The sequence below is a fragment of the Anguilla rostrata genome, chromosome 5, assembly GCF_018555375.3.
Source record: "Anguilla rostrata isolate EN2019 chromosome 5, ASM1855537v3, whole genome shotgun sequence".
NCBI classification, from domain to species: domain Eukaryota; kingdom Metazoa; phylum Chordata; class Actinopteri; order Anguilliformes; family Anguillidae; genus Anguilla; species Anguilla rostrata.
Window position 1 is genome coordinate 5,840,091 of NC_057937.1, and position 20,934 is coordinate 5,861,024.

Consider the following 20,934-nt stretch of genomic DNA (forward strand, 5'->3'; position numbering starts at 1 on the left):
GGAAGTTCGGCGTAGTTGGGTATCCACTGTCTGCAGTAGCCCGTCATGCCTAAAAAGGACATTACCTGTTTCTTTGTGATAGGTTTTGGAATCTTTCAAATTGCCTCAACGCGTTCTGTTCCTAATGTTCGACCCTGGTGTGAGATAGTGTGACCCAAATATTTAACTTCTGGTTGGACTAATTGTACCTTATGTAAACTGCATTTGTGCCCTTGTTCAGCTAAATATTTCAGGAGGCCAATGGTATGACAATACCTTTTTCTATTAGAGATTTAAAGGCCGGGGCAATGCCTTCTACAGCTTCTAGGCGCAATGGGTATTGATTTTTACAAGGCCTATAGCAAGATTTCGGGGTCACCACTCCATTAATGGTTACCCCAAAATCTTGCTACAGATCTTGTGACATCATATTTGGATGTTGCCCGCAGATGGGCAGGTACTGAGGTGAGCCTTTCGTCTGCCGCCGATAGGCCGACGAAAGTTGAACGCTGTTCTGCGTGTACATTCCTCTATCCGCTCGTTGTTCGAGGGAGTAGGGGTATAGGACGGAGTGTGGCACAGTGGGTAAGGAACTAGACTTGTAACCGAAAGGTCGCGGGTTCGATTCCCGGGTAAGGACACGGCCGTTGTACCCTTGAGCAAGGTACTTAACCTGCATTGCTTCAGCATATATCCAGCTGTATAAATGGATACAATGTAAAAAAATGCTTTGTAAAAGTTGTGTAAGTCGCTCTGGATAAGAGCGTCTGCTAAATGCCTATAATGTAATGTAATGTAATGGGTATGCCAAGACGCCCAGAGATGGCGAAAATTGGCTGCCATCAGGCCTAGTTACCCAATCAGTGGTGAGACAACATTCCTTTATCCACGGTGCCGGGTCCTTCCATTTTTCATCGAAGGCTTCGCACAGTGACACGTGAGGCATGCTGTCTTTTACACAATAAAATTCTCGGATTGTCGGGGTCATTTGTACAGGCATTGCACAAAATTCTTTCCCTACGTACAGTGTTTTCCCTCTCATTAGATCACTCTCTGAGTGTCTAAAGAACCATTTCCTTTCCCAATCCTCATCTCTGTCTCTGCTCACTCGAGTAATGGCATGTATCTCCTTTGCAGAGCCAAAGCAATGCTACCCAATGTTTCCTCAATTGTTTCAAGTCACTTGGCCCTGTGTTTTTTAATCTTACCATTTTACAATGTCACTCAAACTTTGTGTCACATCAAAGTATCCCAAATACCTGTAATTGCCTCTTGCAACACATTTAAATTAATGTAAAAAACTGTTGGTGAATACCTACAGGAAGCATATTCCTCCAGAAAACATACAGCATGTTCATACTTGCTTGTCAACTTAATTTTACTAAATGTACAAGTTCTTGTAAATTTGCTACTTACAATAAATACTACATGTAAAATACATATTGTACATACATACATAGAATAATTCTTTATCCCCATGGGGACATTTCCCTCACAGCATGTTACATTCACATTTACAAACAAACATTTATACCAAGAAACATACAATCATTCACGCAACAGAAAGGCTGGGCAGCTAAATACATACATACAAATACAAATTTGGACGTATTGACGCCTATTCAATCAATCTTGACTGTTACAAACCCATCCACACATATATTTGGCCTGCCCATGTACTGTATGATTATACACACAGGGCCAAGTGACTTGAAACAATTGAGGAAACATTGGGTACCATGGCTTTGGAATACAGCTTATTTAATTTTGGTGAGGTAAGATAGCCTATATTGTTTGTAATACAGTAACCTGGCGTCATTTTGATACCAATACTTTCAATGGCAGGCGTAGATTTTGCCAGTTTGAAGGAATTAGTTATAGCCAGTGCTTCGTATGGGTGAGTAACTTGGCATTTTTGTACGTTGAAAACGTGTTTTTTATGATTCTATCTACATCCACCGGCGGTGAGAAGAGTCAACAGACTTACGCACATATTCTATTCAAGCTTTAATGTTTGCGAACATAAGCTTATCCTGAGAAACACTCGTACCTAGTGCTCTGAGACACAGCCCAGAGACTTTTTTCTTTTTAATAGCAAAACCAGCGACAGGGTGTCATTAAAAACTGATAAACAGGATACATGCGCATTTTCAGTAATATTGATTTTAGAAAGGACATTTTGGTAGATGTGTGCGGAGGTGGCTTGTCCGATCCTTCCTTTTCTCAGAATCGTTTCTCTGTCTTACTTCGCAAGAGATTAGGCAGGTGTTTGTGGTTGGCACATCCTTTAGCACTTCTCTGCTGCAGGCCTCTTTTTGCACACACACACGCACACACACACTTGCCAAAATGTAGACTCACGTATCTTTACTTTGAATTTTACCAACACAAATATTAGCCATTAGCACAGCTGTCTGCAATATCTGACCGACACAAGATCTTTCACACTATTCATGTTTTAGGTGGGTGCACACATGACATCAAAATTGCTGGTAAACAAGTCAAAAGAGGGAAATTTATATTATCAGACTAACTCGTAATTTCTGCAGAAACCAAACCACTCTGAAAAAATGGCAATCAGCTGCGATCTCTTGCAAATCATCACCGCCTCATGAGACAGCATTCAGAAATCTACTTCCTTATTTTCTCGGTAAAAAATATAAGAGCAGCAGAAGGTAGTTAAAGTTCCCAAAAGATCTCAGTTGCTCAACAAACTCAATGCAGCAGGCACAAAACCTTTTTTTATTTGTGAAGAACTAAGCTAAACTAAACCTTGACTTAGACTAAAAATTTATTTTGACATTTGACTGTCAATTTAAAGCTGTGAAATTACTTTTGCGATTGTGACAGACTAATATTTTATCAGGATAAGGATTTTGTAATTTGGGAGTGAACTGTGAAGTTTATATATATATATTGTTTGAGAAGAGTCCTATTTCAAGGCTTCAAGACAGCAACTGTTTAGATTTAAATACTAATCAAAGAAGTTTCCAGCAGCATTACAGCATTTTTCATCTGAATAACGTATTTTACTGTAACATTTGCAGAAGGTAAGAAATCATTTACGATTAATTTATGAGAAAACCTGAACATCTGCATCGTGAGGGTGGGGGGATATGACATCCAGGGGTTATAAACCTTTATTCTATATCCCCTGTAACATATGCACATTACAGGTAAGAAATCCTCTGCTTGTCATTTCAGAAATAAAAAGTAACAAGTTTAAAAACCGTATGGAATTACAATATGTACATATTTATGAATATGCAGTTTCAGAAAGGCAGAATGATGCACATAACTCAAGTAGAGGGAACCTTAGGCAAGATCACATTGAATCAAACAAACAGCTGAACTGGTGTGGTTACACATGTATCGTGTTTATAATTGGTCCAGTAGAAGTAACAAAACAAAAAACACAAGCAATTACCTCTTGTGCCAATTTATCAAAACATTATGATGATGATGATGATGATGATGATTACTCTCTTGGATGTCTTTAATACCTAAAAGGAACTGGGATCTATACCTTAAGGTAGGTCCCAAACCAGGAACCAGATGTTAGAAATAATGTCATTAATTACTATCTTTTTAGCTGCTGCAACTGTGATTAAAACATCCCATCTGTATCTCATTAGGACATGGCCAAGCCTACGGTCAGGATGTCGTCCCACCGACCGATGGAACTGTGGGTGGGATTCGTGAACCACGTGCCCTTGGTGGGCACTTCTGCCAACATGGTGGACGGCTTCATTGCTCTGCTCCAGGGAGACCGAAGGGCGGCGGAGGCCAAGGGCTATAAGGGCTTTCTAGGTACGTAATGGGTGAGATGGTCGATTTCTTTGATTTGTAACTCAGTTGTTTGATCCAATCAAAAAGATTTTGCTCTCCATTGGAGTTTGCAGTGATTGGTTCAAATCAGTTACTGCGTCTGACAGCCATTCTCCCATTACTGTCTACCATTATAGCTCCTACTGTTACTATTGCTACTACTAATACTACTACTACTCCTGCTGATGCTACTATTGCTGCTATATCTGCTATTACTACTACTGCTACTGTTGTGTAAAATGTTTTGGGCTGAAAGGCTTCTATTATTACATGCAGCATGGAGAGATTTTCTACACTTAGCCATGTTAAACAAAGCTGGGGGAGGAGGAGAATACAAACTCCTTATGTAGCATCTGTGCATAAATAAAAAAATCCCCCTGAGTTGAGGAAGCAGAAAAGCAAGGGTGTTACAGACAGTTCAAAAGGGCACTAGCGGTTAGCAGAAGTGCATAGTTACATTACATTTTATTTGGCAGACACTTTTAACTAAAGGGACGTACAATAAGTGCATACCAAAGGTCACTGGAATAACTACAGAACACAGGTCCAACAAGGTAAAATTCTTATTAAGTATCAGTTATTCATAAGCATGAACATTAAGTCTAGTTCATATATAAAGTATAGGCTGAATCATACAAGTAAGAATAAGTCAGTGACGTTATGGCGAGTCAAACTAGAACTGAGGCATGATTACGAGAGATATGATGAAGAGCTACGACATAAAGAAGACCATACAAGTGCAAGAAAAGTGCTATGTGAAGATACAAGTGCAGTATGAAGGTGCTAGACGATCAAGGTACAAGTGATGTAAGAGTGATACTAGGTTGGGTGTAACCCTGCAGAGGTGTAATGTTAAGAGTTACTCAAGGCACAGTCAGAAGAGGTGGGTCTTCTGACCATGGTGGAAAATGGGCAGTGACTGAGTGGTCCGTAGAAGATTTGAGAGTTTGTTCCATCACTGGGGAACTAGGGTGGAGAAGCTCAGTGATCAGGACGAACGAAAACCATTCACCCGGATGGCAGAAGTGCAAGTCTCCCCGCTGCAGCAGAGCAGAGTGGTTGAGCTGGTGTGTAGGGCTGAATTATGTCCTGTTAGGTGGGAAAAGGGCTGTTCTGTTGGCTGCAGTGTAGGCCAGAGTCAGGACTTTGTACGATATTGTAATGCTTAGAAGTAAGTGGCAAAACAAACTCAGGTGTTCTTCATTTTATGTAACTCCAAGGAGCTTTTCTTCCTCAGTGTAATAACTAGGCTATGGTTGTTGCTAAGTTGTGAATGTAATACTAATACTAGCTTAATAAGCACTTTGACTATAGCTAACAATTGCTCAACACACACAGATGTTAATGTCAACATTGACTCCTTTCAATTAGCTGGTATCTGGCTTAGATCTCTTTATGTTCAAAAGGGTTCCACTTCCACATATTTATCAGAACAAAAGGCTTTGGGTATCATTGAGATACAACTACTACAACAACTACTACTAATACTACTACTATTGCTACTTCTGCTACCACCACTGCTGGTATTACCACTACCACTGCTGCTGCTGCTACTATTAGACACTACTGCTAACATGGCTATATTGGTACTACTACTAAAACAACCACTGCTACTAAAGCTATAGTAAATGCATAGCAAAATGCTTGCATTCTGTTGGTCTATAGGCAAATAATGTTATAACATGTATCTGTTTCTATTCAGATTCAGCTGGAATCCATCAACTGAAGCCAGGGTCCATCCTTCAGAACCACAAAAGCCAGACAGTAATCGGGTGCAGCGCCAAAGTATCCAAAGACATAAACGACTACATTATACAGGCGATTAAACCAGGGGGGAGCGCCGCCGTCACAGCAGCTAAGGCAGCCAAGTCAGGTGCCGATTTACGCACACGCCTTACCGCGTCTTTCGAGGTACTCAGGGGTAAACTGAGAGAACGTGGTATAGACCTGGCCAGAGATGTGATCCAGGCCGGAAGGGCTAGCCGGGGAGAACACGTTTTCAACAACGCCCTGCTGGGGCTATATGGGTCCATAATCGATGCGTTCATTCAAAGTCACGTCACAGGCGATGACAGAGTGACGCTGGTTGGCCGTATTCCGAACAGCCGGGTTAGTGACGCCTTTCAAGGGCACGCCCCAAACGGTGATCACATCAACCTGACCGCTGATCAGAGACGAAACATTACCACCTGGGTGGTACACATTCCTGACAATGTGGTATATGTGCCAATCAACAATATCCTGTTTGCATACATGACAGAAACCATCAGGGTCAATGCTGTTGACTACATGCATTTGTTTCGTCTGCAGCAAAATAATGAAAACGTGTTGCATATTCTTGGTGGCACGGTAGATTGGATTAATACGCATCGCGTTTATCTGGACCCACAGGCTGCGGAAATATGGTTTACTGAAAACCCAAATCTCATTCCTCAGTTTCACACAACTGAAGATGGAGTGCAGCTAATGTTGAGGCACCTGGATCCCCAGAGGTCAACCCTGTTACGTGACTTTGTGAATGATCTGAGACAGGCAGATGCAACTTTTTATTAATGGATGTTAGGAGTCCGCCATCAATTGCAGATGCAAGTGGACCAGTTCAGAACAGAAGCCTCCTTTCTGCCTTAGTGTTAGAATTTTGAAATGCTTCATGTCAGAACAGCTAATTATGTTGTTACAAAATGAGTTTCTTTCATAAGTGATTTTTATCATCAATATAAATAAAAGTTGTTTATTTCAAACTCTTGAAGCTCAGTAGATATGTTGCTTTGCTTTCAACTTTCGGTTGTGGGAATACGTTTACTCGGGGTACAGTGGCTTTGGCTGAATAATAATAATAATAATAATAATAATAATAATAACAATTCTGGAAATGACCAAAAATCAGTTCAGGAAGTTTTATTTCCAAATTAGTTATTTAAATGTATATTAGAGAAAATTTGTAACCACCACATATGTTTCTAATTGTATGCTCTCTAATAAATCAACTTCTGTGTGATCTAGTAATTCTTTAAAGTGTAACCATGCATTAATTTGTCACTATATGTTTTTCTACAAGATGTCAGAATGTGTTGCAGATCCTGCTGGACAAAGTGATGTAATTGTTTGGGTGTTGGTGATGTTTTGAAGAGCTTGGTTAAATAAATTGTTTGCAAACGATTGTGTCCATGGTCTCCCATTAGATAAAAGGGTATCAGATCTGTAAAAGGTTTTGAATATTTCCTGATTACTATGTACACTATATGACCAGAAGTATCTGGCCACCCCTTGGTATGGGGATATTTTTCATGGTTTTGGCTAGGCCGCTCACTTCCAGTAAAGGAAGTTATTAATGCTACAGCTTTAGGAAAATGGCTAACACGTCCTGAGCGTGTTCATCTTTCAATGGGTCAGAGAGTCGAACGTGTAGAACACAGGTGTCAAACCGTGTTCCATCGAGGCCAGAGAGCTTGCAGGTTTTCATTTCAACCAAGCTCTACACCAGCTCATTTCCCTCATTAGCTCTCCCTTTGCTTGTTAATTATACACTATATAGTGAAATCACCCCGCCGCAGTGTTTAGTAAAATACAAAAAATTTTGCCCTCGATGGAACCAGTTTGACACCACTGGTGTAGAATGTCTTTTGTCTCTGTGGTCAACTGTTTGCCAGGTTTACCACTAGGTGGCAGCATTATTCACATTGAGATTTACTAAAGTTAGCATTTGCCTCCTCGAAGATGGTGGCTCTTATTTCTCTAAATATTTGTCCTTTGGATTTACTCACTGAATATACTGTATCAATATTGTCCATATGATAAAATGAGGCTCGGCTTCATGCAGCTTTCTGCACACTGACTTTCAGTATAAAGTGAAATAGTCATTATTAAATAATCTGTGTAATTTCCATGCTTGATACGCACTGCACAGTCATGCACTCACATTGGCTAGAAATGCTCATGCATTAACCCAGTGAACATTTTTGTGGTGGAAAGTCGGTGAAACGCTGTACAGGCATTCAAATGGAAACCCGGATACATTTGGTTGAAAAGTGATGGCTATTCCGCATAAGACAGCATGATTTCCCTTCCCTAAAAGAATATAGCTACAGAATGTCAGAGCTGCATCACCGTACCACACCTTATTTACAGCAGAAACGGAAAATCAGTTTTTATGTGTGTGTTACTACTGCTGATGATACACTTTCATGGTCAGAAAAGAAAGAAAAAACTTGTATTCAGGACGGAAATATGCAGCCAATCCCTCAGGCTGTTACCTTGAACTTGCTAAACCGGTTTTCTGCATAGGTATAAAATGGTGCCCACTTCTGCTCCTCTCGGGTTCTCTCCACTCTCATTTCATGCTTTATTCTGTTTTTTAAGCTGTCAGCTTTCTCCTCAAACTAATGTCCAGGGAGGCTCACAACTTCATCCTAAGGCCAGGTACGATGACCCAAGTGCAAATGCACCAAATGCATGAAATTGTTCCCAATGCAGCATACCTCAATAAAGCTCCCGGTTAAACAGATCAACTGTGTGAATATGTCATTTTAATGAACACAGGTTTATAGATGCAGCATGGAAGAGCAGTGTAATATTAGCCATTAGCACAATTTTCTGCAATATCTGACCGACACAAGAAATTTCACACCAGTCATGTTTTAGGTGGGTGTACAAATGACTTGGTAAACAGTCTACAAGTCAGGAGAGGGAAGTGCATGTTATCAGACTAACATTGTTGCAGAAACCAAACCACCCTGACAAAATGACAGTCATACCTAAGATCGTATGATAAACTTTCTCAGAAATCTACTTCCTCATTTTCTTAGTGGAAAAAAAGTATAACACAAGGAAGTTAAAGTGCCCAAAAGATTTCAGTTGCTCAACAAGCTCAATGCAGCAGGCAAGAAACTTGAACATTTTTATTTGTGAAGAATAGTTTACTAATATAATTTTTATCTTGAACTTTGACTCAGACTAAAAGATTTATTTTGACATTTGACTTTCAATTGAAAGCTGTAAAATTACAATAGAAGGCTTTTCCCTCCTCTCTCCAACAATCACTTTTGCGATTATGACAGACTAATATTTCATCAGAAAAAAGATTTTGCAATTTGGGAGTGAACTGTGAAGCTTTTATATCTATTGTTTGAGAAGAGTCCTATTTCCAAGCTTCAAGACTGCTACTGTTTAGATTTAAATACTAATCAAAGAAGTTTCCAGCAGCATTACATAATTTTTCATCCGAATAACCTTATTTATTGTAATGCAGAAGGTAAGAAATCATTTCCGATTAATTTTTGGGAGAACCTGAACACTTGCATGGTGGGGGTGGGGGGTATGACAGCCAGGGGTTATAAACCTTTATTGTATATCTCCTGTAACATATGCACATTACATGTAAGAAATCCTCTATTTGTTAATCCTCCTTTGTTATTTCAGAAATAGAAAGTGACAAGTTTTAATAGTGTATGGAATTACATTATGTCCATATTTATGAATATGCAGTTTCAGAAAGGCAGATTGATGCACATACATAGAGGGAATTTTAGGGAAGATTACATTAAATCAAACAGTTGAACTGGTGTTGCTACGTATGAATTATGTTTATAATTGCTCCAGCAGAAGTAACAAAACATGAATAATTACCTATTGTGCCAATTTGTCAAAACATGATGATGATTATTCTCTTGGATGTCTTTAATACCTAAAAGGAACTGGGTTCTAAACCTTAAGGTAGGTCCCAAACCAGGAACCAGATGTTAGAAATAATGTCATTAATTACTTTCTTTTTAGCTGCTGCAACTGTGATTAAAACATCCCATCTGTATCTCATTAGGACATGGCCAAATCTGAGGTCAGGATGTCGTCCCACCCACCGGTGGAACTGTTCACAAGATCACTGGGATCCCACCCACAAATAGAACCGTTGATGGCAACCAACCCTCCGATTGAACTGTGGGTGGGATTCGTGAACGACGTGCCCTTGGTGGGCACTTCCGCCGACATGGTGGACGGCTTCATTGCGCTGCTCCAGGGAGACCTAAAGACCGCGAAGGACAAGGGCTATGAGGACTTTCTAGGTACGTAATGGGTGAGATGGTTGATTTCTTTGGTTTGTTTCTCATTTGTTTGAACCAATCAAAAGATTTTGCTCTCAATTGCAGTTTGCAGTGATTGGTTCAAATCAGTTACTGCATCTGACATTAAGTCTAGTTCATATATAAAGTATAGGCTAAATCATACAAGTAAGAATAAGTCAGTGAAGTTATGGCAAGTCAAACTAGAACTGAGGCATGATTACGAGAGATATGATGAAGAGCTACGACTTAAAGAAGACCATATAAATGCAAGAAAAGTGCTATGTGAAGATACAAGTGCAGTATGAAGGTGCTAGACGATCAAGGTACAAGTGATGTAAGAGTGATACTAGGTTGGGTGTAACCCTGCAGAGGTGTAGTGTTAAGAGTTACTCAAGGGACAGTCAGAAGAGGTGGGCCTTCTGACCATGGTGGAAAATGGGCAGTGACTGAATGGTCCATAGATGATTTGAGAGTTTGTTCCATCACTGGGGAACTAGGGTGGAGAAGATCAGTGATCAGGACGAACAAAAACCATTCACCCGGATGGCAGAAGTGCAAGTCGCCCCGCTGCAGCAGAGCAGAGTGGTCGAGCTGGTGTGTAGGGCTGAATTATGTCCTGTTAGGTGGGAAAAGGGCTGTTCTGTAGGCCAGAGTCAGGACTTTGAACGATATTGTAATGCTTAGAAGTAAGTGGCAAAACAAACTCAGGTGTTCTTCATTTTATGTAACTCCAAGGAGCTTTTCTTCCTCAGTGTAATAACTAGGCTATGGTTGTTGCTAAGTTGTGAATGTAATACTAATACTAGCTTAATAAGCACTTTGACTATAGCTAACAATTGCTCAACACACACAGAGGTTAATGTCAACATTGACTCCTTTCAATTAGCTGGTATCTGGCTTAGATCTCTTTATGTTCAAAAGGGTTCCACTTCCACATATTTATCAGAACAAAAGGCTTTGGGTATCATTGAGATACAACTACTACAAATACTACTACTATTGCTACTTCTGCTACCACCACTGCTGGTATTACTACTACCACTGCTGCTGCTGCTACTATTAGACACTACTGCTAACATGGCTATATTGGTACTACTACTAAAACAACCACTGCTACTAAAGCTATAGTAAATGCATAGCAAAATGCTTGCATTCTGTTGGTCTATAGGCAAATAATGTTATAACATGTTTCTGTTTCTATTCAGATTCAGCTGGAATCCATCAACTGAAGCCAGGGTCCATCCTTCAGAAACACAAAAGCCAGACAGTAATCGGGTGCAGCGCCAAAGTATCCAAAGACATAAACGACTACATTATACAGGCAGTACAAAAACCAGGGGCGAGCGCCGCCATCACAGCAGCTAAGGCAGCCAAGTCAGGTGCCGATTTACACAAAAACCTTATTGCGTCTTTCGAGGTACTCAGGGGTAAACTGAAAGAACGTGGTATAGACCTGGCCAGAGATGTGATCCAGGCCCGAAGGTCTAACCGGGGAGAACACGTTTTCAACAACGCCCTGCTGGGGCTATATGGGTCCATAATCGATGTGTTCATTCAAAGACACGTCACAGGCGGTGACAGAGTGACGCTGGTTGGCCGTATTCCGAACAGCCGGGTTAGTGACGCCTTTCAAGGGCACGCCCCAGACGGTGATCACATCAACCTGACCGCTGATCAGAGACGAAACATTAGCACCTGGGTGGTACACATTCCTGACAATGTGGTATATGTGCCAATCAACAATATCCTGTTTGCATACATGACAGAAACCATCAGCCTCAATGCTGTTGACTACATGCATTTGTTTCGTCTGCAGCAAATTAATGAAAACGTGTTGCATATTCTTGGTCGCACGGTAGATTGGATTAATACGCATCGCGTTTATCTGGACCCACAGGCTGCGGAAATATGGTTTACTGAAAACCCAAATCTCATTCCTCAGTTTCACACAACTGAAGATGGAGTGCAGCTAATGTTGAGGCACCTGGATCCCCAGAGGTCAACCCTGTTACGTGACTTTGTGAATGACCTGAGACAGGCAGGTGCAACTTTTTATTAATGGATGTTAGGAGTCCGCCATCACTTGCAGATGCAAGTGGACCAGTTCAGAACAGAAGCCTCCTTTCTGCCTTAGTGTTAGAATTTTAAAATGCTTCGTGGCTTACCTCAAAACAGCTAATTATGTTGTTACAAAATGAGTTTCTTTCATAAGTGATTTTTATCATCGATATAAATACAAGCTGTTTATTTCAAACTCTTGAAGCTCAGTAGATATGCTGCAGTGCTTTGAACTTTCGGTTTTGGGAATACGTTTACTCGGGGTACAGTGGCTTTGGCTGAATAATAATAATAATAATGACCAAAAATCAGTTCAGGAAGTTTTATTTCCAAATTAGTTATTTAGTTATTTATAATGCATATTAGAGGAAATTTGTAACCACCGCATATGTTTCTAATTGTATTCTCTTTAGTAAATCAACTTCTGTGTGATCTAGTAATTCTTTAAAGTGTAACCATGCTTTCATTTGTCAGTATATGTTTTTCTACAAGATGTCAGAATGTGTTGCAGATCCTGCTGGACAAAGTGATGTAATTGTTTGGGTGTTGGCGACGTCTTGAAGAGCTTGGTAAAATAAATTGTTTGCAAACGATTGTGTCCATGGTCTCCCATTAGATAAAAAGGTATCAGATTTGTAAACGTTTTGAATATTTCCTGATTACTATGTACACTATATGACTAGAAGTATCTGGCCACCCCTTGGTATGGGGCTATTTTTCATGGTTTGGGCTAGGCCCCTCACTTCAGTAAAGGAAGATCTTAATGCTACAGCTTTAGGCTAGCATGTCCTGAGTGCGTTCATCTGTTAACAGATCAGAGAGTCGAACGTGTAGAACACAGGTATCAAGCTATCCAGGCCCGAGAACATGCAGGTTTTCATTTCAACCAAGCTCTACACCTGCTCATTTCCCTTATTAGCTCTCCCTTCTCTCGTTAATTATACACTATATATTTGAAATCACCCAGCGCGGTGTTTAGTGGAAAAGAAAATATCTTGGCCCTTGATGGAACCAGTTTGACACCACTGGTGAAGTGTCAAGTTTATCTGTGGTCAACTGTTTACCAGGTTTACCACTAGGTGACAGCATTATTCACATTGAGATTTACGAAAAGTTTGCATTTGCCTCCTCAAAGATGATGGCTTTTATTTCTCTAAATATTTGTCCTTCGGATTTACTCAGAGATAAATGCAGCTTAGCAGTGAAATTTTTGGTGAATTATGAACTTGTCAAATTGTTTTGGTGAAGAGAAAACTGAACAAACTTGGGAGAATTAAGAATAAATTTGCACAGAATTCAGACCTGTTTTAATAAGTGAACGAAGCACTCCATGTCACAACATTCAGCGCTGCGACTTTGAAACTCAATTTTCTAGTCAACTGAATGTGTTTTTCTGGCTCCTCATTGAGTAAAGCAAATTCCCTTCGAGACAATAAAGGTTTTTTTTCATTCAAATGATTAAATGAATTAACCAGATAGCCAATCTGAGAACTCCTAAACGAGGTTTTGTCTGTATGATGAAATGACATTTATTTTATTGTGAAGGTCAATGTGTTATTGTCATATATTCTGTTAGATTTTGAGCATCTTCTCATCAAACCAAATACGCTTCCTGTTTTGGCTCACAGCATTGAAATGGTCAGCACTGTCCTAATTCTGAAAAACAAAATGACAGACGTTACTAGATTTAAACATTTCTGAAGAATAGGCTGCATGATTATGTTAATGATCATGCCCCTGTTCCATGATTATGTCTTTGTTCCAGCATTTATCACTTTACTTTACAAGAATCAGAAAAAACGCACATAGAAGAATGCTGCTTACCCTTCACTGTTGGCCATGAGGTCAAAAGCTTCGTTAATTTGGTCCAGGGGAAGGGTTTTGGTCACAAACTCATCCAGTTGCAGCTTCCCGCTCATGACATCACTGACTAGCTTGGGCACGCTGTCCACACTCTTGTAGCCTGTCAGAAGCAGAATCATAAAGATCCAGCCACAGAACACTATCCACATTCTTAGTGTGTTAGAGACAGAATGCTAATTCCAACCACGGAAATCCGTCCACATTCTTAGTGTGTTAGAGACAGAATGCTAACTCCAACCACAGAACACTGTCCACATTCTTAGTGTGTTAGAGACAGAATTCTAACTCCAACCACGGAACACTGTCCACATTCTTCGTGTGTTAGAGACAGAATGCTAACTCCAACCACAGAACACTGTCCACACTCTTTGTGTGTTAGAGACAGAATGCTAACTCCAACCACAGAACACTGTCCACACTCTTTGTGTGTTAGAGACAGAATGCTAACTCCAACCGCATAAAGCTGACTATGCTCTCAGCTTGTCAACGCTCACACTCTGAGTGTACCAGAAACAGCATTAGTTCAGCCCATTTTTCAATGGACAGCACATCAGATTTACTTTTCCAACCAAATATCAATAATTATATATATATATATATCAGTTAAAAGATGGTGACTGACTATATGAAAAATACATGTAAATCTAGCCAGTACAGGCTTTGGAACCTACCACCAAACAGTGACCCCTTCAAAGTCCGTCCGGCAAGAAATTGTACACATCGAGTGGACACGTCCTGACTGTCATTGTACCCCGTCAGCACACTGACACCCCAACCTTTCACACAGGACTCCAGAGCACTTCTCTGGAAAAGAATGTGATGAGCATTTACTACAGATTCATATTACATAAATGCATAATTATATTTTCTGTGTATCTCTTAACATGAGGAAGGATTTTTAGGACAGTGGCACATTTGCTGTATGCGCATGTTCTACGTCTATGGGATGGCAAATCTTTATTGTCCACTGAATATACTGTATCAGTTATGTCCATAAGATAAAATGAAGCACAGCTTCATGCAGCTTTCAGTAAGTAGACTTTCAGAAGTCAGTGAAATGCCATATAGAATCAGAATCAGAATCAGAATCAGGTTTTTATTGCCAAGTAGGTTTACACATACGAGGAATTTGTTTTGGTCAGGTGGTGCATAACAGTGAACATAAAATAAGATCAGACATATAGATATAGGCATTCAACTTGAAACCCAGCTACATTTGGTTGAAAAGTGAAAGCCCACTAGGACATAGCCTGGATATATCCTGGTAAAACCTGAGCTAAATTAACCTACTGTAGTCTGTTCATGTCTCTCTCAACCTAGCTTTCAACCCCTCTAGATATCTAGACTCCAGCTTCTGCTCACTGGGAATCCAATGCCACACTCTCCTCTGAAAAAGTGTGCTAATTTCACAGCAGTCACGTGGCCGTGGATGGGGTAAAACATGACCGTGGATGGGGTAAAACACGACTGTGGATGGGGTAAAACACGACTGTGGATGGGGTAAAACATGACCGTGGATGGGGTAAAACACGACTGTGGATGGGGTAAAACATGACCGTGGATGGGGTAAAACACGACTGTGGATGGGGTAAAACATGACTGTGGATGGGGTAAAACACGACCGTGGATGGAATGTCTGATGAAGACACCCCGCGCCCACCATCACGTCCACGTTGCCGACACACTCCAAGGCGAAGTCAACCCCTCCGTCGGTCATCTCCGCCAGCAGCTGGCTGATGGGCTTGTCGTGGTCCTTGGGGTTCACGAAGTCGGTCGCCCCGAGCGCTCGGGCCTTGGGGAACTTGTCCTTGTTGAGGTCCACAGCGAAGATCCTGGAAGCTCCCGCCGCTTTACAGCCCATCACCGCCGCCAAACCCACGGCCCCCAAACCGAACACCGCGCACGTAGAGCCAGGCTCCACCTGCGGGGGGCGGGGGGTCAGGGGGGCAGGGGGATTAAGAAATCAAGATTAAGAAGACGCTAAGTCACCAAACTGAGTTTCTTATTGAATGTTGATTTAATCCAAGCTCAAGTCTCTGTCTCTAATGCCTATATTTAAAAGTTTTCACTTCAGCAACATTTAGTCTAGTTCTCATTCATAGATGTTAAAGTCTTAATTACTAATAACTATAGTATATCCTAACAGTCCTAATAGTATGTCCTATAGAAAGTTATTAAGTCAGTTTTTATTTGATGCAAGTTGGTGGCTGTTCACTTTGCCTATGTTAGGCAAAGTGAACTAAGGAAAACATTTAGCTGTAATACTTCAGGTCTCTTTCCGTTCAGACACCGGTTGGTCAACAGAACTACCAAAATGGGTGGAGCTACAAGAATTTTGAACCAATCCACATTCTTTTCTTAACATGGCATAAGACCACAATTTGGAGTAAGTTTACTGAGCAACCGTCAGCACGTGTTGCTCCACCCAGTTTTGGTTTCTCCCGTCGTGGTTGGCCACCTTCGCTGTATTGAGAGCCGCTCCGTAGCCCGTGGCAACGCCACAGCCCAGCAGACAGGCTTTGTCCAGCGGGGCCGAGTCCGGAATCTTGGCAACTGCAATTTCCTTGACGACGGTGTACTCGGAGAAGGTGCTGGTGCCCATGTACTGAAGCAGGGTCTGGCCTCTGCACTTCAGTCTGGACGTGGTGTCCGAGCTCACCTCCAGCCTTTTACCTGGCCTGAACAGCAGGGGTGGAAACGTCCCGGTTCAGGAAGTAAAGAAGTATCTTGGTCAAATCACCTGGGTTAGCTAATTAGTGCCATTTGTCAGCCAGGAGGTAGAACTGATTTGTGAAATCAGCTGTGTGGGTCTATCAAACCAGTGGTAGTTAGTACACATTATAGGATACATTTTATCGAAGCTTATTACACTTACACTTTATACTTCTCTTTCCAGTCTAATAGAAAAAATCTTAATTAACATACAATAAATAATAAAAATTATAATAAAAAAAAGAAGATGCTGGGGGAATTGATTGATTGAATTGATTTTTAAAAAACTCCAGATTCCTGTTTTAGATCAGAAGTTTTATGTTTTACCCACCTTCTAATCAGAATTAACACACACAACTCAAGTAAACATGTCTGAAATTCGCGAGGAATATGATCTGATAAGGATTATTATTCCTTTCATTTTCAGGATTTAACTGTCAGACCCAGTTTACCACCCTATGGTCCACTGATCAGCCATGCAGTTTCTTTAAAAGAGTTTACAGACAGGTCCATTGAATGTGCAGAATTGGACGGCATCCATTTCTCAGTGACTCGTATTAATGCGTTATCAAGAAGCCGTGTGGAGCGACAACTCCTTGTATGGAACAGTCTGGAAGGCGATGTTACCTCTGGCTCGACCTGGAAGAAGAACATGAAGAGTTCCTTGCTTAGAGACACTGGAATGCATTTTCAATTTAATTTATTTTTTGCCATTTTGTAGGAGCAGAATGATGTAATTTGCACTGTCCTTGTTTGGTAACAATATTTGTGTGTGCATCCTTCTTTGGTAACAGTATTTGTGTGTGCATCCTTGTTTGGTAACAGTATTTGTGTGTGAATCCTTGTTTGGTAACAGTATTTGCGTGTGAATCCTTGTTTGGTAACAGTATTTGCGTGTGAATCCTTGTTTGGTAACAGTATTTGTGTGTGCATCCTTGTCTGGTAACAGTATTTGTGTGTGAATCCTTGTTTGGTAACAGTATTTGTGTGTGAATCCTTGTTTGGTAACAGTATTTGTGTGTGAATCCTTGTTTGGTAACAGTATTTGTGTGTGAATCCTTGTTTGGTAAAAGTATTTGTGTGTGCATCCTTGTTTGGTAACAGTATTTGTGCGCAGCCTTGTTTTGGTATTTGCACATTATTTACCAGCTCTGGTCACACTGATTGGTGTTGGGATTCCGGCAGAATCGGCACTCCCGGCACTGAGACACAAAAAGAGGAACGACCGTGTCTCCTGTAAAGGAGGAAAAGAAACTTTGACCTAGCAGCAGACTTCACTTCAGGCAAACTGCACAGCTTACAGTCTTTTCCATGTAGTCCATTTATGCAGCTAGATCATTACTGAAGCAATGTAATGCCTGTAATGTAATGTAAGAGCGTCTGCTAAATGCCTGTAATGTAATGTAACAGCGTATGCTAAATGCCTGTTATGTAATGTAAGAACGTATGCTAAATGCTTGTAATGTAATGTAAGAACGTATGCTAAATGCCTGTAATGCAAGTTGTAATGTAATGCCTGTAATGTAATGTAAGAGCATCTGCTAAATGCCTGTATTGCAATGTAAATTGTAATGTAATGGCTTTAATGTAATGTCATGTAATGCAATGTAATGCCTGTAATGTAATGTCACGTAACGCACAATAAGGCCTGTAATGTGTTATAAGTTGTGTCAGAGGGCTCTCTGGCTCAGGACGCGTCGGTGCACCTGCTCACCTGGTTTAAACCTGGTCACTCCTGGCCCCACGCTCTCCACAGTCCCCGCCCCCTCGTGGCCCAGCACGGCAGGAAACCCCTCCCCCCTGCCACGCTCGCGGAGGAAGTACAGGTCTGTGTGGCAAACCGCAGTTGCAACAATCTGCAAATTAAATTTATATACATACTTTAAATCTGAGATATGATTCACAAAATTGTTTATCAATGGCAAGCGCCAGTGACACACCTGTCTTACACCTGCAGCACAGTGGACTTTATAGTTCTGCTCCAGGTGCTCCTGGAGGGCAATACCAATGGCAGTCATGCCCCCCACAGTGTGGGTTCTAATCCTGTCTCTGCCAGCGCTCACTGTGGTAGGGAAGGCTGTAGATTGGCACATAGTTACACTGTAATTCCACCTGGGAATGGCGGGTTGGTGGTGGGGGGCGGGGTTCACCTGAGAGGATACTGCTTGCCATTCTCCTTATAGCACCCCCTCTGGTGGACTGGACACCTACAGGCTGCCTGCATTCAACCTCAGCAGTGACTGTGCAGTCCAGCTTATTGTGTGAGTGAAGCACCTCTGCTTGCAGGTACAGTGACAGTGCAGCGTCCACACTGGGATTTGAACCTCTAACCTCTCAGTGACCTTGAATTCCTCACGACACATAGCATGGCTTATTGTGCGGGTGAAGCACCTCTGCTTGCAGTTGCAATGACAATGCAGTGCCCAAGTTGGGATTTGAACCTGTAACCTTTATGATACCTTGAATTCCTCACCTCAAATGGCGTGGCTTTTTGGACTTTGTCTCACCTTGATGCGGATCTCGTGAGCCTCGGGTGGCGCGACCTCGATCTCCTCCATGACCAAGGGTCTGTTGGGCCCCCAGGCCACCGCCGCCCTGCACTTAATCGCCTGGGAAGCAGAGGCAGGTGATTGGCTTACCTGAACATGGAGCGGTCGCTGCTCTTTGAACTGTAAATTCCTCGAGGTACTGCTCAGTCAAGCAGTTATGATAAAGGTTTGTAGCTCCTGTGTGCATGAGCAATAAACCTTGCTTTGATTTACCTGAGACATTTTACAACGTTTCGTAAAATTGAACGTAAGATAAACCTTTGAAATCATGACATTGAAATCATTATATCTCCAGCCCCATATGATCCAGATACTTGAAACCAACACAGATTTGAAGGCCCCAAAAGCACAACAGCCAAAATCAACACAATGACTTTGGGACAGATTTGCAACACTGGGGTTGTATAAATGATCTCACTGGCATCACTGGCTATGAGGCCCTGGACCTCCTCATTTATGCTTGCAGGCACGCTCTACTTTGGTTTGTCCTTGTAATGAAGGGCATGGCTGTATCTTGTGCCATTTTCCCAAGTCCACTGTTGCAAAAGCATGTACCTTTATGCAAGTGGGTCAATGTTGAACACGTGTGTTTACTTTTCGTTTTTTAGGGGGGTCGTACTCTTGAGGTCAATGATTCAAAAAGCCAAAATAGAGAATGCTATTATTTGCATTACATTAGTGATTTTGTGGGCACTCAGTGTAGATGTACTAGAATAAAAGCAGGATAATTCCTCTGGGGTACTGCAATTGTACCCCTGATTGAAGCATTTGACCTGAATTATTTCAGTAAATAGCTAGATGTATAAATGCATAGTGTGGGAAAATTGTAACCTACGGCATCTGTTAAATGCTAAAATGCAAATGTAGAGATTTAGATTCATCTGGGTTGTCAGCCACCAAAATTACTTTATTGAGACTAGCCACTGTAGCACACATTGTAATTTAATAACATTAAATAAAGTTTTAAGTCTGTGGAAACTTAATAATATTAAATAAAGCTTTAACATTGTGGTAACATGATCATTTTAAATAAAACTTTAAGCCTGTTCTGCTTCATAATATTAAGCAAAGCTTTGAGCCTGTGCTAACTTGATAATGTTAAATAAAGCATTAAGCTTTCTAACAGTGTTTTCCTTATATTAAAATATATCACTTAGTTATAAAGCAGATTTATGGCAAAAGGACAAATGATGGAGACAGTCTTAAATATACTTTTACCCTGGTCATATTTTAGCAAAACAAAGTATATGTACCCAACTTCAAAAAAATGGTTTTTCGTGTCGTAATACACGTAATAAAAAGAGATGACCATGGCCTAATGTTAAGGAACAATTAATAACAAATGAATTTCAGGCCTCAAACAAAGCACATGCTAAGTTAGTTACAGAATTGTCTATAAGAATGGTCTAGTAAAAGGAATAGTGTACATACCTTTCCTACAGTGGCCATTGTAAGAATATGAGTATCTGAATGAGCGAGCTCTATGTGAGACTCACAGAGTCACAGCCTGGCTAATGCTCCCTCTTCTGTGCAAATACTGAACGTCTGTCATAACCCTTTCCACAACGATCGATTGGTTTGTTTAATGTGTAGATTTGGCTGAAATATATACGGTATAGGGGCACAAATGTACTTTTGTCTCTCAAGCGAGAAAGTAGAATTCATGCAAAGTAGTTTGCACAAACTGAAATTGTATTTTAAAAGCCAATCATTCCTTTAAAGGCTTTGCAAACAAACTTATATGTGGTATACTGCATACCAAAATTTTACAGGAAATGACTACAGCTTGCAAACATCATATTGGGAGAGTGTTTTTATGTTGTTGGGAAAATGTACCAAGCGGTCCCAGAGCAACAGAGCAGGAACAGAGGAAAGAATATTCTTTA

At 41.0% G+C, this 20,934-nt stretch overlaps 2 protein-coding genes across 6 annotated transcripts; one reads left to right on the forward strand and one right to left on the reverse strand.

The window, feature by feature from the left end:
- The first annotated feature begins 2,674 nt into the window (after nt 1–2,674).
- LOC135254531 (uncharacterized) lies at nt 2,675–12,517 on the forward strand. Of its 5 annotated transcripts, XR_010329916.1 has the most exons (5): nt 2,675–3,029; nt 3,615–3,789; nt 5,510–8,226; nt 9,623–9,866; nt 11,072–12,517. XR_010329916.1 is itself a non-coding variant. In XM_064334772.1 (3 exons), the coding sequence occupies exons 2-3, from the start codon at nt 9,626–9,628 to the stop codon at nt 11,923–11,925; spliced, it is 1,095 nt and encodes a 364-aa protein (XP_064190842.1). In that variant the 5' UTR covers nt 2,677–3,029; nt 9,623–9,625; the 3' UTR covers nt 11,926–12,517. The 5 variants fall into 5 exon arrangements, 4 of the variants coding, with proteins under 4 accessions (XP_064190842.1, XP_064190841.1, XP_064190840.1 ...); XM_064334772.1 differs by lacking the exons at nt 3,615–3,789; nt 5,510–8,226 and having other exon boundaries at nt 2,677–3,029; XM_064334771.1 differs by lacking the exons at nt 2,675–3,029; nt 3,615–3,789 and having other exon boundaries at nt 8,212–8,226.
- Nucleotides 12,518–13,053: 536 nt separating this feature from the next.
- Nucleotides 13,054–20,589, reverse strand: LOC135254529 (alcohol dehydrogenase 1-like). Its single transcript, XM_064334766.1, has 10 exons — nt 20,480–20,589; nt 19,007–19,108; nt 18,214–18,355; nt 17,646–17,733; nt 17,127–17,138; nt 16,246–16,465; nt 15,448–15,708; nt 14,459–14,591; nt 13,749–13,887; nt 13,054–13,580 (listed from the first exon to the last, which is right to left on the reverse strand). Exons 1-10 carry the CDS (start codon nt 20,495–20,497, stop codon nt 13,547–13,549), a joined length of 1,149 nt encoding a protein of 382 aa, XP_064190836.1. The 5' UTR covers nt 20,498–20,589; the 3' UTR covers nt 13,054–13,546.
- Between the last annotated feature and the right edge of the window lie 345 nt (nt 20,590–20,934).

Excerpts from the sequence above, each read along its gene's own strand:
- LOC135254531 (XM_064334769.1), top strand. The coding sequence starts at position 9,478 with ATGTCTTTAATACCTAAAAGGAACTGGGTTCTAAACCTTAAG. Across the intron at positions 9,520-9,622 it reads ACTGGGTTCTAAACCTTAAG|GACATGGCCAAATCTGAGGT; the intron begins GTAGGTCCCAAA and ends GTATCTCATTAG. Across the intron at positions 9,867-11,071 it reads GGGCTATGAGGACTTTCTAG|ATTCAGCTGGAATCCATCAA; the intron begins GTACGTAATGGG and ends GTTTCTATTCAG.
- LOC135254529 (XM_064334766.1), bottom strand. Across the intron at positions 18,356-19,006 it reads CTCACGAGATCCGCATCAAG|ATTGTTGCAACTGCGGTTTG; the intron begins GTGAGACAAAGT and ends TTTAATTTGCAG. Across the intron at positions 13,888-14,458 it reads GAAGGGGTCACTGTTTGGTG|GCTACAAGAGTGTGGACAGC; the intron begins GTAGGTTCCAAA and ends TGCTTCTGACAG.